Source organism: Mustela lutreola, chromosome 8 (assembly GCF_030435805.1).
Source record: "Mustela lutreola isolate mMusLut2 chromosome 8, mMusLut2.pri, whole genome shotgun sequence".
Classification (NCBI taxonomy): domain Eukaryota; kingdom Metazoa; phylum Chordata; class Mammalia; order Carnivora; family Mustelidae; genus Mustela; species Mustela lutreola.
Window position 1 is genome coordinate 140010644 of NC_081297.1, and position 17848 is coordinate 140028491.

Consider the following 17848-nt stretch of genomic DNA (forward strand, 5'->3'; position numbering starts at 1 on the left):
AACAAAAAATTGGGGGTTAGTTGTTTAGTGTAGGGGTTCAGGGCACCTGGGGACAGATGCTTCACTAAATACATTTTATAACTGTAGGGTTGCATCTGCTTATGAAGTAATGTGTGATAGTTTCAAATTTTCAAATTTTGCTTAACTCTATTTTGTTTCAAATTCTGTTCAAGTTTTGTTTAACTCTATTCCAAAGTTATTTGATTTTTCTTTTCTCAGCAGAATGACACCTATTCTCCTTTCTCAAAGAGCCATCGATGGAACAGCCTGGGACATTGAATTACACAATTTTCTCACCTGAAACAGGATGCTGGACCAGTCAGGCGTTTCTCTTGTATTGGAACTAATACTTTTTTTTAACTGAAGTATGGCTGACAAATTGTTTAGGGTTTGTTCAGACTCTGGGATACCACGAAACCAAACAAGCATGTACTATTTACCTAAAACTAACACTGAAAAAACAATTCATCGTGAAGCTCAAATCCAATAAGGATAAATGATCCTCACAAAAGCCCAAGAAAATCAAACACAAAAGTTTCCTGAAACAGGCCAGGATTAAAAAGCAAAGGATAACACTGACTCCGAACTACTCCTAGAGAAAAAAAGAAATGCAAAGTAAGCATAAAGGAAAACTGCACATACACACAGATACTCGGGTATCTGTTAATCGCAGCATTTTTACACAGCTGACAAAAATCACTAATGGTCTGTGATAAGCACCTTTCTGAAAGACTTCTCCTGTATGTATGCAAAATGCCAAAATTAACCAATTGATCTCCAACACTGTAAAAACACAGCCAGATCAAAGCCAAAATGTTACAGCAAAAATGGGGAATCAGATTTTTGGAATCAAAACAAGCAGCTAAGGACCTATTACACCAAGTAGAGGGACCAAAAAAATGCGTCTGTAACACATATGAGTAGCACCTGGGGCCGGGGAGGGGGCTTGCCAACAGAAACAGTTAACTTCTAAGCCCCCACACAGATCTTCTAAATATGACCAGCATCACTCAAAGTCCAGGATGATATCAAAAATCAACCAAATCAGGAGTCAGACCATGGCTTCCAGTACGAATACAACACCCAGAACACACGGTAAACTGTGCAGGTTAGGATGGCACAGGCCGACGTGTATAAAAATGGCCCCACATCCGTGACAGCTGCATCGCACCTCTCCCCATTCTTCAAGCAAGTCTGCCCTGCCTTTCTTACAGAGACACACAGGAGTGTTAAGACCAGAGGCCCGCTCTCAAAACAAGCCCTACCAACTCCCCGTAAGCCTTGCCAAAGCTCCCACTGTGAGAAGGAGCCATTGTGGAGACTTCCTGAAGTTCCAGCAAAGTCCTCAAACCCATTGTGCCGGCTAGTGACAGGGACAGTGTTCCTGCAAGTTTGTATGAGGTGCAAACCAATGAGTTTAAGCTTTGTGGGCGCTGGGAGCCACCACAAAACGTCTTCCAATTCTGCCAGGTTTTGCTTTGAAACGGCACAATCCCACAATCCCATCGCCTGGAGACCAAGAAACAGCAGGTGAAAGCTGTCAGAGCCACAGATTCAGCGCATCAGGGGACAAGACAGTCTGAGGAGGGGATAAGCGACCTCATTTGCAGACACTTTTGCAAAGGACTGGAAGGGGGAGTAAGAAAAGAGGGGAGAGGGAGCTAAACAATTCCTGCTTTTTACCCAAAATTATTTTACTTTTTCTTAACCCAGAATCATGACCCACCCTCTTCAGAATGTTTGTGGCGCACCGAACTGCAGAGGGAGAAAACAAAAAGGAAAAGAAAACTTAAGGCTGTAAATGTAACTGTATAAAAACCCCCGAGAGGATGAGCTAGGAAACTAAGTTCCACGCAACAAGGACCCACTGTGCAGCTGCTTTTCTTCTGGCCTAACTGTCCAAGATAAATAGCGCAGGCTCATGAAGCCCGGCGACTTCCAGGAAAATGGAACCAAAGTCCTCCTGACTCAGGACAAACCACATACTCCTGAAATAAGTCCCTAAATGAATTCCATATAGGTCTGTTTTGGAAATCATTCTGGCGGACAGCAATTAACGCCCCCTCCTCCAAACAGCTGCCAATGTGTGAGGGAAAAGCTGCTCAAAATAAGGCAAATGGAAGAACTTCCCATGAGCCTCTGTTCCCAAAGTGTTCCAACTCAGACAGTAGCTGGAGCTCACACTCAAAGCCCAGAGTGCCCCCAACCAGGTCTGCTCTTCCTCTAGTTCCCCTAGGACAGTTTCCGCTCCCCGCCTTGCAAAATCCCATCCTCGAGAGAGAACCACAGCAACCCTGCCTACCCTTCATGATAAATCATGCCTTGCCGTGATATTTACGATTAGGATCCGACAAAGTCGATTCAGCCAAAAAGAAAAATAAACAGTATGCCTCCTCGGAAACCACATGCCTGGAATGAAACATCCAATACTCAGTGCAAAGTTTCTTTTCCTCAGCAAAGGAAAAACCAAGGAACCAGCCATCCCATGGGGAAAATCCCAGATACCAAGGTATTATCTGAAGACTTAGGTCCCTAAAAAACCCAAGTATTATGGCTGAACACACCCAAGCATTATGGGAAGTCTAAACTTCAAAGGCTGTTTCCACCCTTGGGAAAACGGGTTTCTAAGCAGTTACTCAACCATTATCATTTAGCAATTCAAAATTGTCATCTCCTTCATAAGCGGTATTTATCATGTGTCCCGTGCCTCGAATCCTCAGTGGAAATTTCTAGATGCCACGTATGTGCAGGACACATCAGAAGGAAGTAATATTATTACTGGTTGCTGTCTCTCTCATTCCCATCTTAGAACCTGCTTTTTTCATTCAGAACCCAAAAAGCCAAAGGCATTACAAAGTCCATCTGGCTGCCTGTAAAGGGGCCCCGATTGAAGAAGTAAGGGAAGTCTCAAGGTCAGAGAGAACAGGCTAGGATTATAGAGCAGCAGAAATCAGAAGCTGAGAGGAAGGAGGAAGGGAGAACACGGGACGGGCGGAACGAGTCCTGTAACGCACACACACATCCATAAATCTATTTCCAAGGTTGCAGTTTAAAGGAACTCCATCAAGCTTCCTCATTTTCAAGCACATCCAAAGGGCGATCTGGAAAACAGCCTGCATTTTGTGAGGTGTCTCAGTTGGTATTTTTCCGGTGGCCACAAAAGAAGCGATAATAGCTTATGAAATTCATTCGTTGGGAAGGGAAAGGTTAAGGTCCACCGTTGATCAAATGGGCTTAGTCCCAGATGATGGTAATATCTCTGAACCGCAACACTCCAGCATCTCTCCGCAGCACTGTAAAAGGCAGATCAACAGACTGCTCCGATGAACTGGAACAGGTTAGCTCTAATTGCTCCTTACTTGTGTGGGTCCTCTCTTCTCCTTAACCACACCATCACAAAGGCGCTTTTTACACATACACACGTGCACTCAATTAATATCTGAGCACAGGAAACTAAACATTACGTTGCCATGCCCACCCAACACATTCAACAGTTAAATTCCACCCCTGCTTCTGTTTTCAAAGACCCCGTTCTCACCTTTAACCCTGATATCAATGGAAAGATCAGGTACCATTCACAAATCCCACAGCTCCCAGTCTTCACACGAGCTGGAAAGCAGACCAAGGGCCAGACCCCCCAGGGAAAATCTGGAGAAACAATTAAAGCCATCTGCAGGCCCTACTGAGGGGCAGAGAGACAAAGTTCAATTCAACAAAAATCCTAGTTTCTTGACTACTGGGGCGCAGGCACAGTGCTAAATCCTAGGGATCCCAAAGGCTCCCTCGATCTCACTGTTTGGGCAGGGGTGGAGGGGCAGACACTGGTACTTTACCATTTGGTAAAGTAAAATGTGCTGAAACAGAGCTTTGGACACCATGTTTTAGAAACCGGCAGGATGTGGGAGGAATGGGAGCAGACACAAAAGGCATCCAGGAGTCAGTATCCCAACTGATCCTCAAGACTGAGCCTTGCAGATGAGAGACAGAGATGCTGAGGCAGGAATTTCAGGTAGAAAAGAAACAGAAACAAAGGCACAGAGGTACAAATGAGCCCACGGGGCACAGCATGCTAAGGAAACCAAAAGCCTCATACCCCAGACTCAGAGGTGGACTGCCGAAAATTCAATGAGGCTACAAAGGCCAAAGTCAAGCCAGAAGGAGGCCAAATGAGAGAGAATGGACTTTGTAAGTCAAAGACAAACTGTCAAGTGTTTTTAAAAAGTAAGCTCTTTCAGGTGGGTGACTTAGTAGTCTGCAGGCAGGTTTGAAGAGACTGGGGACAGACGAGACAAAGGCATCCCAGCTCAATTTCCACAAACCAGAAAGAGAGCAAAAGGTGTTATCTATTCGAAGTAATATTAACTAGCGAACCTTGTAATATCTGAAACGCAACCAACATTCTCACCACTCCTGCATCCCGGGTACCACCCGAACGGCCAGTGCATCTGTCATGCACATTCCCAGTGGAGATCCCATGGGTTCCACGAAAAGTCCATTGCTCAGTGCAGGCACTGTAATAACTCACTAGCTCTTTCAGTGCTTAGCAAAGAAGCAAACCTCTCCTCTTCCTCCTCCTCCTCTAACTTGAAAGCCCATTCACCTCCTCCACCCGGAGGCCGAGAACATTCAGTTCAACACACTGCTCATCTCTAGTGGTCCCCAACTCTGACACTTCATCAGTCGGAAACACATTAACCACTCCATGCTGATCAAGCAGTAAGCAGGACCTCACGGAGCGCTGTACGGCAGCCTATAAGGGAGGCAAGGAATAAACAGGTACTGCTGGGCTCCATGATAGACACTTCAGATCATCTTGGTGAGTCATCAAGCAGCTCATTAGAGTATGTATTAATTCTCCCAGTTCACAGATGTGTAATCAGGAGCTCAGATGTTAGACATCCTACCAAAGGTCATTCATCTGCTAAGTGGAGGAGCCAAGAGTCAAACCCAAAATGAGAAACTCTAAAGAGTGTTTCTTTCACCACGCCACACTTGACGTATACGTGGATATCAAACATAATTACGTATGTTAAGGTTGGTCATAATAATACTAACAACATCTCCCTTTTAAAAACTAAGAGAGGGGACCCATGACGTACGGTCTCAGACCAAGGGTTCACTCAGAATAGTCATAACTAAGTGATGACAACTGGGATCTCCAAATGCTACTAAAAAAGATTACTACTGACCACTGGTGACCCCCAAAAAAGTCAGACTCAAATAATCAAAGCAACTTGGCTATACTCCAGAGAAATAAATCAAATCTTCCATACACTCTCCCCCCGGAGTCCCCACAACATCTGAAAAACTCATGGCTGATTGTTCACTTGCTCTTCTCTCTCTCTCTCTCTCTCTCTCTCTCACAAGTGATTTTCCAAACATCTTTACCCACCCAAATTACAGAAATATGTCCAGGATTCACATGGCAGTTCTGATCCGATTTGCCCCAATCCTGGCTCAAGCAGCTTTGCACTCCCCTCCTAACTAGATCAGCGCCAGCCAATGGGTTTATTCAAGCTGATCTGTGATGGATTAGATAATGAAACCTTAGCCATGTAAGCCGCCTGCTTGTACTGGGGCTGGAGGGGAGAAGAATAAGAAATTCAATACTCCTAGGGGCCACCTAAAACGCCAAACGCACTCCCTGGCCCCCGCTCCAGCTGCGCACTCCTCCAATTACTGTCATTTCCTTCCCATCATCCCCGACGCTCTTCCCTTCCATCTCTGAAGGGAGTGCACACAGGCACCAGAAAAAAGGCGTTTACTATGCTCTATAAATGCAGATCAACAAAAATTCAAGCAAAGCCACTCACTAAAATGACTGCCTTTACTGTCGTACAAATTGTGAAAACCTGGCATCAAAACTGATGGCCTGAGAGAGGGCAGACCGGAGCTGCACGGGCAACACTCTGGTTTACACACAGTAGAAGAGCGAGCGCCCTTCTCCCCAGTCCTGTAATCTTGAGGCCTGTCTGCACCAGTCTGTTTTATACCAAAATTAAAGTTAAATCTCCGGTTAGCTTCTGTTGTGTTCACATGTCAGTGTGCGAGAGAAAAACATGACAAGGTGACTAGAAAACAGGGAGCGGGAGTTGGGAGACAAATTCAACTCAGGCTAGTCTCGTGAGTCACCCTAAAGAATAGACCTACTTTGAATTCAGATCCGTCCTCCTCCTTCTCAAAGACATTCCGAGTGTTACATTCACAGGCTTTCCTTGTGAGGCTTGAAAAAAATTAGTAATTTTTAAAGTGACTGTGCCTCAGTTTCTCCATCTACACTGTTTACAGCTCTGGTAGCATTGTAGGTTGAACGTCCGTCTCCCCACGAAATTAGTATGTTGAAGCCCAGCCCATAGGGCGATGGTACTTGGGGGAGGGAGGCTTTGGGAGGTGATGAGGTTTAGTGTAGGTCTATGGGTGGGACCCCCATGTTGGGATTAGTTCCCTTCTAAGAAGAGGCAGAGAGAGATCTCTCTCTGTCCAGGAGCACACACTGAGAAAAGGCTATGTGAACACAGTGAGAAGCCAGAAAGAGAACTCCTCAGCAGAAACCGAATCTGCCAGCGCCTTGATCTTGGGACTTGTAGCCTCGAGAATTGTGAGAAATAAATTTCTGTTGTTTAAGCCACCCGGTCTTTGGTATTTTGTTATGATGCACTAGGAGACTAAGACAACTAAGAAACAAAAAACTCCCTAATTTTTATGAGACATCATTCATGGAATTACTAGGAAGGAAAGCACAATATTTGTATAGCTCTACTCAAATAGTAGCACCATGTCCAGCATCAGTACCAAACACCCAAACGAGAATCCAAAGAGACGTGCACCTAAGAGGAAAGAAACCCGGAAACTAGCAAATGAAAAGATAAACTATTTCAAGAACTGTAGCATACGCACAGAAATCACAGGCTACCTGGAACCTCTGCCCTAAGACCAGGAAGAAAGCTTTCCTACTACCAGAATAACAACTGCCGAACCCACTTCACTAAACTGGATTTACGACTCGATGGTCAGAAGCAGTTAGCTGGCCGTATAATAATCACATACCAACACCTCGCTGCCGTAAAGGATTTTGCTGAAAGCTCTAAGTCATAATTAAGGTGCACCTTGCTTTATTTAAATAGCAGCTAAGTTCCTAGAAAGTTGCACAAAAACTGAATTTTTGATCATCAAATTGTTTACATTCACTAGAAGAGCTGACCAAAGGAAACTAACTCCCCAGGATGTTTTATAAAACCCAGGTTCCACACATATCAGACTTGCTTACAGTGAAATGAACCGCCCACACCTATACATGTAACTCATTCCACTTTTCACCAGGTTAGCATTTCCAGCACCCTCTTTGACAACTAACTACACTTCTCAAACCATACTTCAATTTGCAGGTTGAATTTGCTCTTCCCTCCTCCCCCGCTCAGGGTTCTCTATTGTATACTGTTTCCAGGGCTGTGCTAATACTCTTCTGTCCACATGAAGCGAACGGCACAATCCTTCCTCTCACTCCTCTACGGTTCCTTCTTGGCCGAAGAATTGTCAGAGAAGCACCACAGACTCTCTCGTGTTCTCTATGCCCACTTTGGGAAATAATGATTTACTCCAAAAGCTTCCTGACTATAACTCAACAGGGTTCAGCTTTGGAATCTACAGCTTTGAGCTGTACTTCCATTTAATGGGCAGCCTTGGGAAATTAACCCCAGTAAAGGACTTCTGTCTGTTTAAAAAAAAAAAAAAAAGTTAATCCTCTGACTCAGAAGATTGAGGAATTTTCAGAAACAAACTCTCACCCCTAAATTTCTTAATTTTTTCCAACCCCTTAATCATTTGTAAAAAGTAAATTTCAACTTCACAGGCAGTGTGCGTTTATTTTGTACCCAACACTGTCAGGTATTACAAAGGAGAGAACAAAGAGAATATAGTGTCTGTCTTCTAGAAGCTTACAGTCTCACTAGGGAAACATGAATAAAACAAGGAACAACACAAGATGATGTACAATTCAGCATCCGTATAAGAGGAGAGTCTGACTGGTGTGAAAGTTGTCAGGGAAGGCTTCCTAGAAGGAGCTATGACCTCAGAAAAGCTCCATTTGTATTAAGCTATATAAGGAAAACAAACAAACGTGCTTTAAGACCAACCCATATACTAAAAAAGTTGGCTACTCCAGACTGTTTAAGTGCCTACTTGCACAGCACAGCGCCCATGGGCATTTCGACATTGCCACAATCATCTGCCTCTCTGCCGCTCCTTCTGCTCCAGCTGCACGGGCCTCTGCTCTCAGACACATCAAGTATACCTCTTTCTCAATGCCTCTGCTCCCACAGTTCCTCCACCTGAACCCCTTTCCCTCAAATATCTGAATGGTCCATTCCCTCCCTTCACTTCATTCTAAGGTCATCCATCAGAGAGGTCTTTCCTAACCATCTTCTTCACTCTCCATCTCCCTCCCTGCTTTATTTTGCTTCTTGGCACTCACCACCCCTTAATAACAGTTGTTGATTTGTTTACTGTTTCTTTCTATGAGATTATTAGTTACATGAGAGCTGAGTCTTTGTTTTATATATGGCCATGTCTCCTACGTTGTGAAACAGAGCCTGGCACATAGCAGCTGCTCAATAAACATTAGTTAAATGACTATTAACTATCCTACCATTGTTGTCAAAATGATATAGCAAAGTACTCAAGGTGTGGGTCACCCAGCATTAAATTTTATCTTTTCGGGAGAATTACTTCTCTTTTACTCAGATCATACCACAAATGTCAACCTTGCCTAAAGCCTTCCTTGACCATTTCAGCAGGAACGATCATCTCCTTCTTCTGGACCCACTGGCACAAATCCTTGGCGTACTTTGGCTCTAAATTATGCAGTGACTTGTGACATGCAACCACCCCATGGTATCTCTGCTCCTGTTCTCTGGAACTTTCTCTCTCACACAGATACACACACACGTGTGCATGCGCACGCGTACACACACACACACACACACACACACAAAACCACACATACAGAAGTGCATGCTCTTTTTTAAATTTTTCACCATTTTTGTCTCTCCACCCAGACTGGAAACACCAGGCACCTTAAGGTCAGTGAACTTCTTATATTTTCTAGGTGATTTAGAAGTCCTCCTATACAAACCCTTTATTTTACAACTAAGGAATCAGAGGCCCCAAAAGAACGGATTTTCTCAGAAGCTTACAGCTAGTTGAAGGCAGGGGGCTAGATCAATGATGATTTGAGTACCCGTGTGACACGGGGTGTCAGAACTACAGCAATGAGAACACATGACCTGAAAAATAAATAAAGATCCACACATACAGAGAATGAGAAGAAGATTCTCTGTGGGATAGTTCCGCACCCAAAAGGCCTAATCCACTCCTTCCTCTGCATACTCCAAAGTCCCTAAACACTGCTCCATTTCCAAATACTACTATCCTTGGCCAATTTGAAGGCAACAGCAAATAATGGGCCCCAGGAGGAAAGGAGAGGGAAGAGAGGGGGGTGTCTGTTAACCATGACTGACAGAAACAATGAATGAACACAGACATACACAGATTTACCCACGCACCAAACAGTGCTCACCAGCACCTACATCCAGTCACCTCTTCTGATCAGCCGATGTTAACCCACATCACCCTAAGTCTCCCCATGTTCCTCAGTATTTTTTCCATGGCCCTGAGCTTTTAATTCTCACAATCACTCTGCCTGACAAGAGTTCTGATGGAGGACAAGAGCAGGCAAACAGAACAAAAGAATTCAAAAATAAACAGCAAGAGGGTCACTTTACCCAAATCAACACAAGTAACTGAGTGGCCTCTGCAAAGGAGACCCAAAAGCGCACAGCAAACATGCCACGCTTAAATACAGCTCCGTCTCTAACACAGGAAGTCAGGCAGAGCCTTGAAAAGCTGGGAGCGGAGCACAGGAAGTCTTTTAGCACTGCAGGGATTTCCAAGAGTGGTGTAATGGAGAGAGCACAGGAATAGGAATTAGAAGACTAGGCTTCTAGTTCTAGTTTTGCTACCAGCTAACTGGGTGGCCTTAGGCAAGTCACTAGTCTTCTCTGGACTTTTGAGTCCTCATCTACAAAATGTGGAGGTTAAAACATTTGGAGACTTGAATCCCTTCCCAAAAAAGAAAAAACGAAAAACAAAACAAACAAACAAAACCCAAAAAGATGAAAGCTACTGACTTCCCCACCAACACCAAAAGTGCATGTAAACTACGCAACGTAAGAGTCTTCAAGCCTATCCGGGTGAAGAACCCCTGGAAAAGATGATGTCTCTGGTCCCCTCTATCTCTAACATTCCATGATTCTAAGAGAATTAGGCAGGTCTCTAAACAATTGCTCCACCATTTCACAGCAACTCTTCTCCCAACGGAGACCAAATCCTAAAAGGTCCGAAGGTTTGCGCTCTTCTTTCAACTACAAAGCCAACTGACATCATCACTACCTTTCCCATTCCCTACCCAAAACAACCAGCTTATCCTTGAGTCCACAACTCAGAATCCAGTCTCCCAACAGCCCCAGAAATTTTCTTTTATACCCCAGGACATTAAAGAGCTGGTCGGCATCCTCGGCCGCGTAAGAAGCAACTGGCAAAAGAAGGAGGGGCACGTCCTGTGTCTCTCTCGAGACTCATTAGCATTGCTCCACAAACTTAATGAGACCGAGCACCACGGTGTCTCCACACCACTACCGAACTCCTGGTACTTCTCACACTCCTTGTGTAACTGATTGAACCCACAAGCTAAGCCACATCCCCTTTGGGCTCTCGAGGAGTTTTCTCGCTTTTCACTCTCTCCCTTATAACACCGCTCCCCTGCCCCATCGCCGCGTGTGTCTAGAGCTGCCAAAACGGTGTGATTCAAGTCTCCACCACTCCCCCCCACCCCCGCCCCTCGCCCCGTCCTCGACTCAGTGCAGCGGCTCTCTGGGCAACAGACCCAGATCTCCCGGCTTCCACTCCACCCCAAGGAACTAAGGAAGGGTCTGAAGAAAAGGAACCCGCCTCAACCATGTTCGATTTCCCCACCAAAACCTATTCACGCGTCGAGCCCCTCGCACCCCGAGGAATCGGGACGCTCTCGGGCACCCAGGGATCCTCCTGCACTCTTCGCCTCCAAGCCCGGGGAGCCCGCCCCACCTTCCCCACCAGGCCCCGACCGGCCCCCTCCCACCTCCAAGCCAGGACCCCCGGAGGCCCTCCCCCTCCCGGCCCCGGTACCCCCGCCGCCCTCGCGGCCCCCGCGCCGCACCCCCGCCGTAACGGGGCGCCGTCCCGCGCGGTCACCTGCATCCCGCCGCCGCCGTCGGCCGCCGCCTCCTCCGTGCGCGGCCGCTTGCTCAGGCCGGGCTCGGCTCCGTCTCCTCCCCCTCCGGGCACCGGCAGCTCCAGCTCCGACTCCCGCTTCATCCCCCGGGCAGCGGCGCCGGGCCCGAGCTGAGGCGGCTGCTGCGGCTGGGCGCCTTCCGCCATCCGCCCGCGCCCCCCTCGCCTCCGGGAGCCGGGCGACCCGCGACAGGCCACCTCCCCCTGGGCCTCGGCCCCGACTGTCGCGACAGGCGGGCGCGCGCCTGCCCCTGCCCCCGCCCCCGCGTGCGTGCGTGCGTGCGCGCGCGCGGGCCCGGCGCCCCTCGGCGGCTGGCGGTGGCCGCTCGCCGCGCGCCGGCGGCTCGCTAGCGGCGGCCGGCGGGTCGCGACGGGCACTCGCTCGCGCCCCCACGCGCACACGCGACCCCGGCCCGGCCCGGCCCGGCCCGCCGCGCGCCCCGCCTCTCGCACTCACGGAGCTCGCCCGCCGGCCCGCGCTCGCTCCTTCACACTGTCCCTCGCCACACGCCGGGCCGAGGGAGGAAGGGGGCGGTCCGGGCTCCCGAGGCGTGGGGAGGGCTGTTTGTTTGGGGGGTGGGGGAGGAGGGGCCCGGGGCCGGAACGAGCTGACTGGCCGGGAGCCTCCGACCCGCCACTGTGGCAGCCCCGGGAAGGCGGGCGGAGAGAAAGGAGGAGGGAGGGACCGGGATCTGGGACTCCAGCCCGCGCGGGAGGCCGTGGAGGGGCGGGGGCGGGGGCGGGGCCAGCGCCCCTCGGCAATCTCCGCCGCCTCCGCTCCGGGCGTCCGAGGGAGGCCGGGAAGAGATCGGGGGAGTTCGGGAATCTCCGGCCCGGCCGAAGGCTTGTCCTGGAGGCGCCGCGCCGCCGGAGTGCCTGCCCGCGCGGAGGAGGCGGAGTTTGCGCTTTCGGGGCGGGGCCACAGCCCGGGGCGGGCGGAGCTTGAGAGGCCTAAGGGCTAGGGAGGGCCAGTTCTGCGAAGCAGCGACCGGAGTTCGCCTAGGTGGCCGCGATGGTTCCAGGCGAGGAAAGAGGCGCCGTGAAAGGTTCTTAGCCTGCTCCTCTTCTCGCAGAAGAAAGGGGACCTCGATTTGGAAGGTCCAGGAAGGAAGCCACCACTACACGGCTCTCCCCTGTTCTGAAAGACTAATCATAATTATCACCGCATTCCTGATCATCATAATAACACCTGATGCTTTAAGGGCTTTAGAGTTCGCACAAGGCGTTCACAGACCCCTTCTGAAGCTGTTGTTGTAGGCAGAGTAAATACCATTATCTCGGTTTCATTGATGATGAACATGAACCTGAAACTTGGTTAAGTACTGCTCCTACAAAGTGTTAGATCCAGAGCTCAGTATACCATATCATATTTTCTGCATCTTGCTGCCTGTGCAGCACTTTGTCGCTTCTCGACGTCCTGCAGCTGGAGATATATGTGCAGCAGTAGGTTTTCTCTCCTACCAGACTGTAAGCACCAAGAGCGCATCTACTTCCTCTGAGTTCCACATATGCTGTGTACATTACAGGGATATGGTGATGCTGTGTGAATGATCTGGATTCTGCTACCCAGTTTGACCAAATGACTTCATCTCTCTGGACCCCTGCTCCATCGTTTGGAAAATGAGGAGCTAGTTTAGATTGGTGGTTGGCAACCAGAGCAATTTTCCCCTTCCTCTCTCTCCCAGGATGTTTGTCAACATCTGGAGATATACTTTGTTAAAGCTGTGAGGGGGATGGAGGATAAATCTGGTATCTGGTGGGTAGAGGCCAGGAACGTTGTCCAACATCCTGCTATGAACAGGAGAGTCCCCACAACAGTTATCCAGCCCAAAATGTCAATAATGCTGAGGTTGAGAAACCCTAACTTAGATGATTTCTAAGGTCATTTCCAGATGGGTCTATGATTTGTCCTTTGAACTTAGGTTTAACCTGGCTAGTACTATAATAGTACAGTGGTAAAGATCCTTGCTTTGGAGTCAGACCAACACAAATTTGAATCCAAGCTTTACCACCTACTACCCATGTAATGCTGAGCTAGTGATGACGAAAGAATTCCTATACAGAAGGGATTTAGGGCCCGCACACTGCTTGGAAGTCAAGACTGAAGCCTTGAAGCTGAGTTTTCATAGCAAGCACATTTTTTAAAATCTAAGCTGTGTTATAGATCAATAAAAATAACCAAGTTTTAGCTCTGCCACTTGCAAGTCTCATTTGACTTGTAAAACCTTCCTTTCCTCTCTACGCCTCACTTTCTTCATCTAAAAATCAAAATAGGGGCGCCTGCATGGCTCAGTGGGTTAAACCTCTGCTTTCGGCTCAGGTCGTGATCTCAGGGTCCTGGGATTGAGCTCCATATCAGGCTCTCTGCTCAGTAGCTCTGCTTCTCTGCCTACTTGTGATATCTCTCTCTCTCTCTGTCAAATAAATAAATAAAATCTTTTTAAAAAATCAAGATAATAATAGTACCTCCCTGGGATGCATGGGTGGCTCAGTCAGTTAAGCGTCTGCCTTCGGCTCAGGTCATGATCCAAGGGTCCTGGGATGGAGTCCTGAGTCAGGCTCCCTGCTGAGCAGGGAGCTTCTCCCTCTGCCTGCTGCTCTCCCCTGTTGGTGTGCTCTCTCTCTCCCTGATAAAGTCTTTTAAAAAATAATAATCGTACCTCCCTGAAGGGATTGTTGTGAAGCTTAAAGGAGTTATCACATACTAAGAACTTCAAACAAATTGCCCAACAGTGAGTCCTCAATAAATGTTAATTATTATTATTACTATTACCATGGTCATTTTATTCACGTTTTAAATGAGAGTGAAAAAAGCTGATTATCAAGATCAAAGACTGTCAGTATCACTACTATCGGTTTTTAAATTTACATCAGATGGCGTCAGTGCGGCTGCTAGAGATTAAGATAGGCAGACAGAGTTCAGAGTTCCCCAAATCACCCCTCGGTATTGGGCAAATCATTTATTTTTCACTAAGCCTTATATTCCTTGTTTGTAAGATGACAACAGCAGTCACAGTGTTTTTCTAAGGATTAAATGAAACAAAATAATGCACTTAGCATAGCCTCTGACATAGAGCGACTGCTTAACAAGTGGTAAATATTTATCATCCAATTTGTTTAGTGACTGTAAGCTACTGGCTAGGGGCCCATAGGGCTGGAAGGAGAAGCCTAGCATCTCTTAATATTGCTACTTGGGCAATATTCAGGATTCCATTAAGCTGGAAGTATAAATGCCTGTAAGCTTCTTGAGCTGAATTAGGCAACCACAACTTAAGTCAGGGGTCCCTGTTGGCAGCACCCCCACAGCTGAGGGAGCTTGAACCCATCCAACCAAGCATTATGGCTTTGAAGAAAAACCAGGATATTTCCTTGTGAGGCTGTGGAACAACAATTTTTTTTTTTTTTTTAAGCCTAGGGACATCAGTGGTGGGCTTTCTGAAAATTTTACCTTCCAAACTGGTGTCTTTTAAAAATTCTCCTCCCGTCCCTACCTGGCTTGTCAAAATACTGGAATCTAAATGATGCTAGCTAGGTCCTTCCTGGCCTGCTCCATGACCCAGCAAGAAATGAGATTTGGGACTGGAACTACTTGTGACTCAAATCAGTGTTATTCAAGTAGTGCACATGCCCCTAAGAAATAGAGTGATGTAGTATAGGAATGTTTGAATGACCAGGCAGAACAAAGAGAAATTGGACCCTTCCCTGTAAAGAAGCATGAAGCATTTAGGGAGAGAGAGAGACTAGAAGCCTGTAACTAGTGGAAGAGGCCAAAGGCACCCATGGTGAGTGACACAGAGACCAGATTCTTTCTTGCATATCATATCTACAGCTACCTGTCTGGGTACAGACTAGAAAACATTACAGAGAAAGAGGACAATTAAAGAACATTTTCCTAGAAAGAATTTTTAGCTGCAGAAACTACTGAAGTCCTAACATTTATTCATTTATCCACTTAACAAACTATGGGCAAGAGTCTAGGACACCAAGGGGAGTAGAATTGAATGCTGGTACCAAGGAGCTCCCAGGCTAGGGAAGAAGGGATGAACAATTAAAAAGACAATGGCAACACATCGTGCTAAGAAGGTCATCTCTCAGAGCAGTTAAGGATATGGCCTCTGGCATCAAGCAGACACGGTTTGGAATCTGCCTTGGCCACATATCTGACCTTGGACAAGAGCCTGAGTGTCTCTGATGCCTACTTTCTTCATTTGTGTGACAAACATGGATAGTTTCTAATCCAATATCCTCTTCTTCTTCCTTACTGGCAGGACTCCAGCTTTGTTCAGAACAGAAACCTGCCCAGCTTTAAGAAGAAAAAAAAAAAAAAAATGCAGAATTCTCGGGTTCCCTGGTAGCTAAGTGTGGCCACACAGCACAGATCTGGCCAGCAAGGTGTAGGTAAGCGACAACGTCCCTTCCCAACTAATAAGACAAAAACCCCAGGAAGAAGAGGCTCTTCGCCCTTCGTCATTTGCTATTTCCCTTCTTCCTGCCTGGAACACAGATTGGGAAACAGCAGATCTCTTGTTTCCACAGTGATCAAAGCCACATGCTAAGAATTGTATTATAGAACCACCATAGCAGCCTTGCCCATCTACCTCCAATTTATGTTATTTGAGCAAAATAAGCTTCTGTTTGGTTAAGCCACTATGAACAGGTTTCTACCTGCAGCCAAACTTAACGCCTAATTCATATAACCTATAAACTGAGGGTAATAATAGTACCTCCCCCTAGGGTTCTTCTGAGCATTAAATAATGCATGCAAAGCACTTAACAGAACACCTGGCTCATAGATACACTCAGCAAATGGTAACTTAAACCTTCTTCCTTCTATTATTACTCCTATTATCCTTATTAATATGATTACTCTATGTGCCAGCATCTCTAGGAGCATATGGGAAGATGGAACTCTGCCTGCCTAAGGGAGCTGGGACAAGCTTCACCGAGAATGTTGTGTTTCCTGTAGGTCTTTAAAAGTAAGGAGGAGTTTCCCAGGGTACGGGTTCTGAACAAAAGTGGGGAAATTCTTTTGTGCCTGCAACAGCTTGGGAGGGATGCAGTACCGTTTACCAGGAGAAACATTCTGCCAGGAGGTCATAGCACTGAAGTTGGGGTCAGATCACTGGGACTGGAAAAAGTTCCGGAACCAGTTCTGGCTGTGGTCCTCAAACGGAGACTGGAAGAGCCAAGAAGGTACCCGAACACCTCACATAGGGCTATCATGGGGCCACGGGAAATACAGTAGTCTTCACTTATCCATGGTTTTGCTTTCCCCCAGTTCAGGTCCTCATGGCTTGATGATCCCCTTTCTGAGAAGCTGTCAGAAGGTCACAGTAGCCTGATGCTCCATGACAACCTGTGCGCCATTCATCCTTCAACACACTTCATCTCATCGTGGTGGCCTTTTGTCATTTCCCATCACCACAAGAAGAAGGGTGAGTACAGGACACCAAGATATTTTGAGAGAACTAGAGAGAGAGACTACATTCCTATAACTTGTATTACAGTTATTGTTATAACTGTTTTATTTTATTATTGTTGTTGTTAATCTCTTACTGTGACTAATTTATAAATTAAACTTTGTTGTAGATATGTACAAATAGGGAAAAAAAAAAGCATAGTATACAGAGGGTTCGGTACTCTTCGCAGTTTCAGGCATCCACTAGAGGGCCGTGGAAAGTATCCCCGGAGCATGAGGGGGGACTCTGGTAATACATCTTATGGAAGATCTAATCAAATGCCGGTTATGGTTAACCTAGTACTTTGGTAACCGACAGCCATCAGACAAGCTGGGGGCATCAATCTCTCTATTTGTAAACTCTTTGAGAATATGAGCCTTTTCTTTCTTTCTTTCTTTCTTTCTTTCTTTCTTTCTTTCTTTCTTTTTTTCTTTAAGATTTTATTTATTTATTTGACAGAGAGAGAGATCACAAGTAGGCAGAGAGGCAGGGAGAGGGGGGAAGCAGGCTCCCTGCCTAGCAGAGAGCCCCATGTGGGTCCGATCCCAGGACCCTGAGACCACAACCTGAGCCGAAGGCAGAGGCTTAAGCCACTGAGCCCATCCAGGTGCCCCAGAATATGAGCCTTTTCTTAATCCCTTACTCCATTTCTGTGTCCATAGCACTGAGCACAGAGCTTGGCACAAATATCCAAAAACTCAGCCCCCGTGCTCAGATCACCCCTAGAAGAGCAGAAAAAGAGACCCACAGCAAAGCAGATCCTCTTAGAAAGTGCTGTCTTCACCATGCCCTCTTCTAAATAAAGACAGAGCTTGGGACCTGACTTCTTCCCCAAAATTTATCATCTCTCTAATCAGAGAGAGGAGGGGAGATATAAATAGAAGAGAGCATTTTCTACTCCAAAGCTTTCTTTTCCCAAAAAAGAAAGGCGGAGAATACCCTTGATAATTCCTCGGCCAGAGGAAGTGAAAGCAGTCCCTGCCATGGGGCTGGTTGATCCGGGAGCAGATACAGAGCCTAATGAGAAACTGAGTTCAGCAAAAGAGGAACGTGTGATGTTTAAG

The 17848-nt window shown here is 47.0% G+C and overlaps 1 protein-coding gene across 17 annotated transcripts in view; it reads right to left on the bottom strand.

The window, feature by feature from the left end:
• RBFOX2 (RNA binding fox-1 homolog 2) overlaps window positions 1-11732 on the bottom strand; it is a 273237-nt gene extending 261505 nt beyond the window's left edge. For 2 of the 17 annotated variants that reach the window (XM_059186828.1, XM_059186839.1), the window contains exon 1: window positions 11287-11724. In XM_059186828.1, the coding sequence (XP_059042811.1) occupies window positions 11287-11472 (186 nt within the window). In that variant the 5' untranslated portion in view covers window positions 11473-11724. Of the gene's footprint in view, window positions 1-11286 lie in introns of all 17 variants that reach the window. The other 15 variants (XM_059186845.1, XM_059186830.1, XM_059186831.1 and 12 more) reach the window with 9 other exon arrangements.
• Window positions 11733-17848: the final 6116 nt, after the last annotated feature.